General features: G+C 44.4%; 1 protein-coding gene across 7 annotated transcripts in view; it reads right to left on the reverse strand.

Moving 5' to 3' along the window:
- RTEL1 (regulator of telomere elongation helicase 1) overlaps positions 1–12,522 on the reverse strand; it is a 1,752,068-nt gene that overhangs the window by 1,735,417 nt on the left and 4,129 nt on the right. For all 7 annotated transcript variants that reach the window (XM_069650890.1, XM_069650893.1, XM_069650896.1 and 4 more), the window contains 2 exons: positions 1,292–1,442; positions 40–238 (listed from right to left, as the gene is read on the reverse strand). In XM_069650890.1, coding sequence (XP_069506991.1) covers positions 40–238; positions 1,292–1,393 — 301 coding nt within the window. In that variant the 5' untranslated portion in view covers positions 1,394–1,442. The remainder of the gene's footprint in view (positions 1–39; positions 239–1,291; positions 1,443–12,522) is intronic.

Raw genomic sequence — 12,522 nt, forward strand, 5'->3', positions numbered from 1 at the left:
GCCTTTCAGGAGGAAGCCCCACTTGGAAGTTCAGGGTACCTGAGGTCTCTCCATCGGTTGCACTGTTTCCCCAGGACGATAATGGCCTGTCAGGAAAGAGCTCTGCTCCCTTCAGCCTCTCAGAAATTTTCCGTGCCGAGATGGTGTCTTTAAAGCGCTCCCTCCAAGCCAGAGTGGCACAAAGCAGGCACAACGTCTTTCCTGTGCCCGTCGGGCTCTCCAAGACGCCATTCACTCCCTGCAACAGAAAGAGGGTGGGATGAGTGAACCCGTCTTTGGTTCAGAGACCAGTGATGCGATCGTCTTTGCGCATGGGGAGAGAGTGCATTAAAGAGCCATTTCAAACGTTGCCCGTCAAAAACACTTGGCACAAGTCACAATGGATTACAGCAAAACTGTAAAAAGCTGTGTAGTGTATCTTATATGGTTATTTGTAAAGGGCAGCCATCACCTCCATGGAAGCAACCTCATGGCGCCTAAATAGAAGCTACATAGGCCTCTGTTCTCACAGAAATAAACTGTAGTTTTGGAAGGTATGTATGTAATAAAACTGGAGAAGGACATTAATACTATTATTCATCGAAACTCCAAAACAGACAGGATCTACAAAGCCCATACAACACGTGCCGATTTAGGAAAATCGGCCAAAACAAAGGCTTAACTTGTGTTCCCATGAGTGGTCACATTCTGCATCAGTTTTACATATACTGCCGTTCTGACTTTGTATACCATGACATAATTAGCCCCCCTGTGAAACGATAAACAATTTGAGGCAAATTCGGTTGCTTGCATTAGGCCACTGACAATGCCAAACGATGTTACTTGCCTAAAGAAAACATTCGGACAAAAAACGATGTTGAATGCGTTTTTTCGCATTTAGTCAATTTGTTAATCTTACAAAATAGAGATTAAAAACCTAAGAGTGTGTCCCAAATGCTGTGCATAATCATAGGAACGGTCAGACAGAGATCTGCCAAGGATTTGAGAAGCAATGGACTTTTTCAAGGCAATCTACATCAAGTGCAAACATGAAACTGGCCACATGGAACATTAAAAAGGTAAGGAGTCTTCAAAAATGAAGTGCCCTTGGCAGAACAGTCCTAAGTAAGGACCACTACCTACCCTTAAAACACAAAGCACATGGTTTACAGCTTATCCCACTTTCAGACAACTTTAAGGTGAAAGACATGTGTCATGGACAACAAATACACCCCTGTGTAGTGTATGGCAATCCATATACTAAGATAAAACATGAGAATCCCACAGAACCCCTCGAGCACTAATCTCTCACCTTCTGCAGACACTCAATGACTTTGTCCATGTAATCCTCTTGACACTTGTAGGGTTGGAAGGGAAAGTCCACGGACAACCCTCGGATCTGGATTTTCGGCATTGTAGAGTCCCTGCATTAGTCCTGCACACGTCTGGAATCCTGGCAGGGCCTATGAGGTCAATATATGAAGTGTAGGTAATTCAGACAAAGAATGTACACTGTGTGATGTAAAGAATAACTATAAAAGGCTTAAGCAGAACAAGTTCTTGGACAGCCACTGCATAGAATGCAAGAGCAGCGACAAACTATGAGGGTTAAAGAATGCCCGAGACATTATGTCTTACTGTATCACAAATCAAATTTTGGCCAGACAAACATACAAAAAGCACTCAAAGTTAGGAGCCAGGAATTTGAAAATGAACTTCTTGTTATGGAGCCTCAGACATATTCTTTTTTTGTGCAATATATCTTTTTATTCTTATATTGGCCAACAGCAATGTGTTGCTCGGAACTCTCTCTGAAATGTTGTGTGCATGAATTTGTTTCTCAAATGTTTACTATTTATTACTGCTTGAAAATAGTTTTTGTTTTGGCTAAAAAATGGCAAAACCTACTTTGTCAAAGAATTCCTGTGCACATTTCGGATTGGTGTAATGATTTCAACTCTCTTTTATTAGTCCTGGAGTGCATGGATCCAAGCTTAGTGCGTGCTTTATGTCTTGCTGATTTGGGTTTTGGCACATAAGCATCCCTTCAGCCAAAACAAAAACAGTAGGTCCGCTTTCAGAACCTATCTCGGGACCTGGCTTGGTAGGGTGCTCTGTATGGTATACCTGCAGGAGGCTTGGGGCATGGATGTGTAAGGAGGGTTCCCCATGTACAAACCTATGGGCCATACCCTTTCCAGTGTAGTAGGTAGTTTAACTTGTTCTTTTGCCACCGAGAATCAATCTGGGACACCTAATTTTCCTCTTCTGACTCAATGGTCACTGGAGGTGGCTTGTTGTAGGCAGCACTCTTTCGCTCTGTTGACAGGGTTGTAATAATGAGGCATGGAATACAGAATGGATCTCGACGTGTGCAGGGAGTTTTAGTTTCATGGCCACTGGATTAATCACCTTGTCGATGACGTATGGCCCAATGAATTGAGGTCTGTACTACTTGGAAATCCCTGCTAATTTCAGGTTTTTGGTGGATATTCATACTCTTTGTCCTACCTGGTAATCTGGTCCCTTTCTCCATTAGACTGGGTGTGGATTGACTGTTGAGATGTTTCATACTCCCGTTCTATTTTCTTGACCCATTCGTCGGCTGAGGGAACAGGTGAAGTAGCAATGATATTCAAAAGGACGATTTTTGGATGACAAGCTGAATAGCTAAAGAAAGGGGATATTCTGAAGGATGAATGAATGGAATTATTGTATGTCAATTCTGTTAAGGGTGGGTAGTTGGCCCATTCTTGTTCTTGATAACCACAATAGCAACGGAAATATTGTTCAAGGTTCGGATGCATCCTCTCCATTTGTCTGTCGCTTTGAGGATGGTAGGCAGTAGATTGATGTAGATCCACTACTAAATGTTTGTGTAGGTTCTTCCAGAAATGCGAAACGAACTGTGTTCCTCAATCTGCAACTATGATTTCTGGTAACCCATATAGTCCGAAGATGGTACAAAATAAGACGTGCTAGTTCTGCAGAAGAGGGTAATCTGATCGTGGGTTCAAAATGCCCCATTTTTATAATATTTGACTACGGTCCAAATGGCATTGTACCGGTGCGATACAGATAGGTCTGTGACAAAATCCATACAAATGGAAAGCCACTGCTAAGCAGGGATGGGAAGGGGGTGTAACAACCCGACCGGTTTGCGACTTAGGGTTTTTGCCCTTCGACAGACCTCACACTCATTGACATATTTCTTGATGTCTGGTCCCATTCCTTCCCATCAAACGTATCTTTGTAGTAGGTCCAGCGTCTTCTATTGTCCATAGTGGCCGCGAGAGGGCTGTTGTGGCAGCAGGTGAGAATCAGTTGCCGTTTAGTCTACCTGGGGACCCAGAGTTGTTTGTCGTGATACATCAAACCGTCAATGTCTTGATGGTGGTGTTTTTGCAGAAAATGTATATTAGGTTCTAGGTAGGATTCCCGGGTGGAGTCTAAGAATTAAGCAATCGGTTGTGAAACCGCACCCAGTATCTTTTCAGGAAGTACGAAGGGTAATCCTTGATGTTCAGAGACAAGAGGTTCCAGAAAACTCCTGGAAAGAGCATTTGCTTTGGGGTTTAATTTTCCTGGTTTGAAAGTGATGACGAAATCAAAACGACAAACAATTTACCCAATGGGATTGTCTTTGGTTTGTGCTTTTAGCCATTTTGAGAAAACCCAAATTCCTGTGATGACGGTAATAGGAAAGAGCTCATCTTCTAGATAATGTCTCATTGGAGCAATGCATCTCTGATGGCAGAATTTCCTTATCAAATATTGTATAGTTGATTTCGGATGGGTTGAGTTTTCAAGAATGGTAGGCTACAGGATGTAATTCTTGGGTGTCTTTGTAATAAAATGGCCCCAAGAGCATAGTTGGACATGTAGGTTTCCACTACGTAGGAACTATTTTCTTTTGGGAGTCTAAGCACCGGCGCATTGGTCAAGGCTTTTTCTGCGGGTATATCCCAATGATAGGGAATACCTTTCTTGAGGAGTTGGGTTAATGCCAAGGTTTTCTTTGAGTAGTCTTTAAGGAATCTCCCGTAATAGTTAGCGAAGCCTAAGAATCTTTGGAGTTCTTTGATATTCCGCGGAATGGCCCAGTTCAGGATAGGTTTGATCTGTTCTTGATCCAGGTCAACACCATTCGGAGAAAGAACATGACCTAGGAAGGAAACAGATTCCTGATGAAATGCGCATTTGCTTAACTTGGGGTATAGCCGGTGTCGTCGCAACCGGTGAAGGACTTCTCTTACACGTTGTACATGAAGCTCATAGGGACTTGAGTAGACTAGAATGTCATCCAGGTATATGACGACGTAGTTATCCAAGATGTCTTTCAATATGTCATTTATAAAAAATTGAAAGGCCTTCGGGCATTAGAGAGCCCAAAAGGCATCACCAGGTATTCATAGTGGACTGCTCTGGTTCGGAAGGCAGTTATCCACTCGTATCCCAGATGCAGTCGTATCAAATTATAAATCCAGATTAGTGCAGATATTCGCTCCTTGGACTTCATCAATGAGTGCTGGAATGAGAGGCAGACGGTACCTGTTTTTGATGGTGATGTAATTCATTTGTCTGTAGTCTATACAGGGTCTGAGTTCTTCGCAATCATTTTTTCGAGATAAAAAAAGATGGGGGCTCCCGCAGGTGATGTGGAGGGTCGAATGAAACCTTTAGCTAAATTGTCTGTGATGTAGGTGTCCAGGAATCGATTTTCTCTGTGTATGAGGGTGTAGGTGTTCCCATAAGAGATCAGAGTTTCGCACCAGTACAATTTGACAATCATAGATCTGACGAGTAGGTAACATCTGCTTCTTTGGCATCAAAGACGTCCATGAAATCTGTGTATTCCGTAGGAACCGTAACGATGGCTGCTATCGTTTGGTTTCTTGCTGGTTCCTGGGATAGCTTTGGTTTCGGGACTGCGTCTATCACTGATTGAAGGTGGCAAAATTCTGCACAATAGGAGGATTGGATTTTCACTACTAATCTATGTATGGGGTATGTTTGAGTAGTCATGCCATACCATTCCTAAAACTATTTGAAAGTATGGGGTGTCAATGATATCGAAAGTGGTGAATTCATGGTGAAATGTACCACAAGTCATCCAAAACACTCCGGTTTGATGGGAAAGGAGTCCTGATGTTAAAGGAGACCCATCTATGGAGTGAATGTTTTCGGTCACTTCTTTCTTGTAGTTTCCACCCTTGTAGATGGGCATAGGGGGTGTCCACAAAATTGCTTGTGGCTCCGCAATCTATCAATGCTCTGGTGGTGATGGACGACTGGTGTGTGGTATGGAGGGTGACTTCTATATAGATGTGGTTAGTAACAGGCATGCAGGGAGGTTGTTCGTGAGTGGGGAATTTATGTTGAAAGCGAGCCAGATTTGTTTCCCGGTTTCTTAGGACAACTCTTTACTGAATGGCCTATGGCTCCACAGTAGTAGCAAAGATTGAACTTCCCATGTCGTTCTCTTTCTTCAGGAGTGACTGGTCCCCCTTGTACCACCAATTTGCATAGGTTCTGGGGTGTCCTTTTCTCCTGGCGGTGTCACTGGGTAACTTATACGCAGTTCACGCATTTTTAACTTTTTATGCTTGCTCTTTCTTTCCCCTTGTCTCTGTTCTATTTGTATCTCTAATCCTATCATTTCCTCCAACCGTATGGGTTGGGGATGGACTTGAGGGATGGCGTCTTTGATTTCTTCTTTCAACCCACGATAGAACAAGGTGGTTTGAACATCTCCCACCCCAAGCTACTTCAGCAATCAAATATTTAAAGTGAGCAACATAACTCACCAGATCCTGAGACCCCAGTCTTATATCCTTAAGTTCAGTATGTAAAGTTCTTTGACAAGATGTTTCGCTCAAACATTTTCCTAAATGCAAAGAGGAAGGCATTGCAGTCATCCAAAATAGGCTGCTGGCTATTAACCGATGGAGTAGCCCATATAAAACCAGGTCCATTTTAGTTCATCAATATGAATGCAACCTTGGCCTTGCAGACTGGTATATCTTGTGTTTGTTCATGGAATGTAGCATACATTGCGTCATGAATTTTTGGAAACCCTCTGGGTGCCCCGTATTATTAAAAGGCATGGGTGGTGTCTGTATATGTGGCCCAATTCCTCCCTCTAGGGGTAGTGACTCTACATCTTCTGTCTTTTCTCCATTACTATGGGACCCATAACTATACTGAAAGGATGCAGGTTTTAAGGTTTTTTGTTTTGACTTTCTAGGCCCTGTAACACTCAAAGTCCCTTGATCGATCGGTAAGGTATAGACTGTTTGTTCTACGCCTGTAGTAGCTAATGATGCATTGTCCTGTCTATAACTGACCATTTCGGCCTGCATTGCCTGTAATGCCTCAGCCATTTCCATCATGGCTTTTTCCATTATACCTTGCAGTGGTAATCAAGGTCTGATCGTTCTGTCAGTACCTGATGTTGATTTCCACCGGTTTTCTCCATGGCAGGGTGTAAATACTGGAAACCGAACCAAAGACTAGAGCCCCGAGGTTCTGTCAGAACACTATCGGATCCCCAGTCTGAGGCACGATCCACAGCAGTCAACAGTGAGAAGCTTTACTGGACGAAAAGGGAAGGGATCATAGGCGGGAATCACTTGGAGTGGGGAGCATGGAATAGGAAAGTAACAATATAGGCAAGCTCTATTAGGGTGTGAAAGGAAAGATAATAGTCGCTCTATGAGAACAAGGCAGGGTTCTCTCCTAACTGTCCCCATCTAGTCAAATAACTTGAATAACCCAGGACTGACAGCGGGATCTTGGTTTGGCATGGAGCGTGAAGAAGACAGCAAGGCATGGCGTCCATTTGAGAAGTTGATCGGACGCCCGTTTCCCTGTGCATCCGATCTTTAGAATTGCGACCCGGACGTACCTCATGGACCTCCGGGTCATGAGAGGGATTTTGGCATGGGAGAACTGTTCCGAGCCTGGCGCCATCCCCATATCCTCCATCTTGGGTACAGGCACCAGGTTCCGGCACGCTGCGGTCAGTTCCGCTACAGTGCCCCTTCGGGGAGGAGTTTGTTCTCTGCCCTCCGCGACAACAATGGTGCCTCCCGAGTCAGGTGTGAGGAGCCCGGCACTAGTGGGAGTCTCCGCCTACACGTGTGGGCCCTTGTCACATTTGGTACGCACAGCTGCAGTGATTCCGGACTCAAGGTGGGTGTGTTCCCAACACACACGGTTCACTTGGTATTGTCCAATGGTATGGGTCGTCTACATGATCGAAGGCGGAGGACAGATCCATAAACCAAATGGACCCCTCTCTGCACCTACCACTTACGTACTTATAATGAGATGCACATTTAAAGCACTGAAGTTCAGTGCCCAACCCTTTGTGGAACCTGTACTGCACATCTGAGATATGTCCCTCTTTGTCCAACCATTCTATCAGCCTTGCATGTAGGAAAAGACTACAGGGGTCTGCAACACAGGGATCTCAAGATGTTTTGGACTACAATTCCCATGATTCCTTTCCATTAACTATTCTGAATAGGGCTGATGGGAGTTGCAAACCAAAACATCTGGAGAGCCAAAGGTTGCACACTGCTACCTTAGTAAAACTGGATGGTTAACATACCTGGAGGCACCCTGTCTGAAACTCGACATTTGTTGGGGAAAAACTGCTGCTTCAACTTAACGGGTAACACAAAAAGAGGCAACCTATGGGTGTTCACCCTTGGAGTGAGAACTTAGTTACAGATGCCAATGAATAAGGCTCTTATCTTTACTCATTGTCAGGTTCCTTCCAAGCATACACATTTGTAAAGTGGTTCACCCATACCACGGGAGAAATGTTCTTGGGACACAGAGGTAGAAGAGTTTACTGCTGAATATTTTTCAATCAACTTCCAAAATGATCTTGTGCATTTCCTTTCTAGCTCACTTAAGAGTTGTGTTCAGGCATCCATTTTTAATTCCAATGTCCTATTCATTATTTTTTTCTTTTACTGTTGTCGAAGCTTGGTTAGAAACCTTTCTCAAATATGCTAACAGGCCCTTTTTTAAATATTTACTTCTATCATTTAGCTAAAACTTAGCGACAGCTATGCGACTAGGACCATTATTTTTTTTATTTTTCAGACTTGTTAAGGATTGTTCAATTGTCCGCAAAGAGGTACTCAAAAGCTATAATTCTCTGCTCAAGAGAGCAGTGTAAATCGAGACAGAAATGTTTGTTATGCCCAAACTTAGTTATCAAATTTTGGCCACACTTATTCCATCAGATGTTTACCATTATCCTTCCAGGATGGAGATGCATATGTTTCAAGTTTTCCTTGAGATTTAATTATTTTCTTCTAAATAATCCATAGATATTGGTCACTATCAAGATGATTCTCAATCTGAAAGAGACTAACAATATCCCATCCATCAAAGTGTTTGAGGATAGTCAATCGTTGCCTTCCATCTACTGTATTAAAATGTATGGAGACGTAGTAAGGGCTCCAGAACTGTTTCCAACATAAATGTTGCCCAGTGACTAGCCCCTTGTATCAGACTGCATCTGCTATGATTGGTGGAGGCATACTCAAATAGCTCAACATCCAATTCAATCCAAAGCCGTAAAGGAGAAGCAACATACCGGCGTCCTACCTAACCAACGCCAAAATCCTGACAGTCCAAGGCGGGAGGAACCGGCGCAAAAGACCCGTCGGCGAAGATGGGAACAAAGTCGGAGATGCAGACTCCCAAACGAGCAACGACACCAAAAAGGTGGTCCGCGGTGCAGACCGAGGAATGGGTGGAGGGCGAGAGGCCAAAAGCATAGCCCATGTTGGGCTGAGAATCAGAGACCCCATAGGGGGTGAGAAAACCGATGACCAAAGCAGGGCTGAGAAGCCATGTAACACGCTGGGCTGAGGCTCCAGATATTCGACAAGAGGGTGAAAATGCAGATAACCGAAGCAGGGATGATGAGCCACATATCCCTCAACGGACTGAGAATCCAAACACCCCACGAGGCGGTGAGCAAACCGCCCGACCAATGAATAAGGGCTGAAGAGTCAGTTAGCCCAAGCAGGGCTTACACACAAGATACCCCACAAGGGCATAAGAAATCCCACAACCCAAGCAAGGGTAAAGAACGGAAATGCCAGAAACGCAGTAGAACACAAGAAATCCCACAACCCAAGCAAGGGTAAAGAACGGAAATGCCAGAAACGCAGAAGGACACAAGATACCTCGAGGTGGGGTGAAAGACATTTTCAGCTATGTAAATACAGGGGAACCCAGACAACTAGGGCCAGTGTCTTCGACTGGGAGCACACATCCAGAGACATTGAAAGGATTTGGAGTTTCAACAGCCTTGCCAGGCTGATTGGCTGGGAGAATGAATCAGAACATTAGGCTGGAGACCAGGACCAAGAAGAAAAGAGAAAGACTAAAAAGACATTTGAATTACAGCAGCAGGCCTGGGGCCCGAGAAAGCACTGAACTCTTTGGGTGGGAGACAGCAAACCAAACACCACTAACCAACCTAAGGGGCAAGCAATTGTTTCCTATGCTAGGTTTATGTTATCTTTTTTGTAATAGTGGTTGGCCAGACATTAGGGTAGCATAGGTTTGGACAGAAGACAGACTTTTTAAGGGCATCCTGACAAGCACTAGTTTGTTTTCTTTGAATAAAGTAGGGTTAGAAGAGGCATTCTTTTCTTTAATAAAAATATTACGTTGCAAATATATCTTCTTGCCCATCTCCTATGTCTGACTCACCACAACAATGATGCGAAAATGGCCCATTCCATGCTCTCCATGAAGTCCTTCCGATTTTCTACATATGGCTAGCTGCTACACCAGCTGCAATCATGCACCATACCTATATCTAATGTACTTGCCATCTCTTCCGAGAGTAACTGTGCAGGAGCATCATTCTAGTTCCAGTCTGTCGTTATCATGATTCTTGGTAAACGCGCACACTTCATCTTTAGAATCAGACTTTTTCATATATGTTTAGCCAATAGAATTGGCAACCACTTTGGCATCGATAATCACTTCGGCCTTGGAGGGATAACCGCACATAAAAAATGCTTCGTGTAATCTGTTGATCATGGATCAGTTGATCACTCATGTCCACAAAGGCACATCTAAGACAAAGTTCACCTTTTTCCTCAACATGCTGTGTGACACAGGTTAGGGGTTCCTGGAACCCATCCTGGAGATCAGAGCCATCAGCAAGTTTGGCATGCAGAGTAATGTGGGGATTATTTACAGATAATTTTCATTACTCCTTGTCCGGTCTTCCTCCCCCCATGCTTACTTCTCTGGACCTCTCCCCTCCAACACCAGGACCACTTCTCTTTTGTATTGTATTTCTCCTCGCCCTCTACCCTACCCCATGTATAACTGTGGGCCTCGGCTCGCCCCTTTAAGTTCTGTTGGGAAGCGGGGGCGATCGTCTCAGGTCTCCAAGTGGTTTCCAACGGGGCAGAGGCTCAAGTCTGTGTTGTCGGCATCTAGGAAGAATAGAGGGGGAGGGCTGGGTCCACAGAAGTTGCATTAGGGGATAGACCATAGTGAAACTGGGTGTAGAGTGCATTAGAAATAGAATGCCATCTTGGAAAATAGTAGTCATCTTTAAATTGAGGCCTGGCTTCGTGCTGCAGTCACGACAGTAGACCCAAGCACAACACATGGAGATACGTGTGCGAATGTGAGAATGAGCTGCAGCTCGAGCTGTAGTGGAGAAGGTAAAATTCACAGGTTTCCATAAACCTTTCATTGTCTCATACTGTTAGCACATGAAACCAAGAAAGAATTTGCCTGGCAAGGCCATGGGGGGCCGAGAGATCCCTGCGAGCAGTAAGCCCATGAGAAGGAGGGCACGAACCTCTGACCCAATCCAGCCCATACCCTAAGTTATAGTGACCAGATGCCCCCATCCCAAGACCCTAACATTCCAGAGTATCAGCCAGCCCAAGATGTCAGACAATAAAACTGTTCACACACCCATTTGGTCTAAAGATCACAACAGAACATTGAAGGCCCCTGTAATTTGTGCTGTGAGGTGCCCGGGAGGGAAAGTAACACCTTCAAAGTTCAGGGGGGAGAGGAGGAGGGGGAGATGAAACGGCGCAGACGCATCTGGGATCGAGTTGGGATTTGCAAGATTGCATGACCTCTAATGAAGCCTCTGCACCTTTGCCTGCAGTACCAGGTGCACATTTGGCCTCCGATAGGGAATGTTATGAGTTGCACTCTTAATTGCTAATTATCAAGCCTGGCACCTGATGACGCAGTGAGAAGAGCCCCACGTGGAAAAAGATGAACAGGAAGAGCTGGGACAAATGACCTGGCATCCCATATGGAGCAGGCTGCCTACGTACAAGTTCATAGCCACCAGCTAAGCTGATTTGTACCCTATGTGATGTCCGTAAATTGTGACGCTTTTCGCCCTGCCATGTTTGTTTCGTTAGAGTGCTCCATGGCAGAGTTCTTTGCTATTGCATACTTGACTTTTGAGAATAAACCTTGTTCTCCTTGCAAGAGGTGTGCTGGGCCTTTTTCCTCTAGTGGGTTGTATTCTTTCTGGTGTGAGCGTTGAGGGGTTTCCCTACAGTTCCATAGCAACTGCTGACGTGGCGCCAGACAGCCAATGAAGGGGTGAGCATGGAAGGTCGTAACCACTGTGACGAAGAATACAGGACAAGGATTAATGAAGATTACCAGTAAGTAATCCCCACATTACCTCCCTGTCTGCCTTCCACGACCCAGTACTTACCTTTCTGAGGCCTATCTCAGCACTTCCACGGTTGAGGCAACGACCACACTTCCTAAGAATCCAAGCGAATGGACTATGATAACCGTGTGAGACTGAGAATATTTCACGATTATCTGTTCTCTCTTAGTTATTATTACTTATTTCTTTGACTATAGATTGAACTCCTGCTATTGGAAGAATTACATGGAACTGGCTAGTGGGGAAGGGATGATTCCCGGAACACGTTTAACTTTTCCTTCACCCCCTTTATATAATAAATACTTACCTAATTTTCTGTTATAAATTATTCATAAATATTTGTTAAACTGCTTTCTTTACCTCAATTTGCCTTATTAAGTTATCTGATTGTTGATTGGTATTCCAATAGTGATAGTGTGCAGGGGCCTGGGGTGACCATCTAATTTGGTCACTTGCTTGGTTCCTGATTTCAATGGCAACTTCCCGAGTTGCATTATTCTACCCCACACCTGAACATTCGTTAGACTAGACTGACCGGTCACAACACACAATTAAGTCTTCTTTTCCTACTTTGGAGTGCAAACTGCGTTAATGTTTTACTGGAACGACCACACTGACCATATCATGCTTGCAGTAACATAAATAATGTATTTCTCTTTACATCAGTGGTCAGTGAGCACCTCAAAACCCCTGCAGCAAAAAGCTGTGAAAACATACAAATTCATTTTGAAGCAGTAATGACTAATAATCGTGTTCAGGTCGGCCCATGTGGCTGCTCAACAAATGTCCACCATGGAAATGCTTCTGGCTTCTGCCAAGGAAGCTGCCACCCC

Source organism: Ambystoma mexicanum, chromosome 3p (genome assembly GCF_040938575.1).
Source record: "Ambystoma mexicanum isolate Mex_15411 chromosome 3p, UKY_AmexF1_1, whole genome shotgun sequence".
NCBI lineage: Eukaryota > Metazoa > Chordata > Amphibia > Caudata > Ambystomatidae > Ambystoma > Ambystoma mexicanum.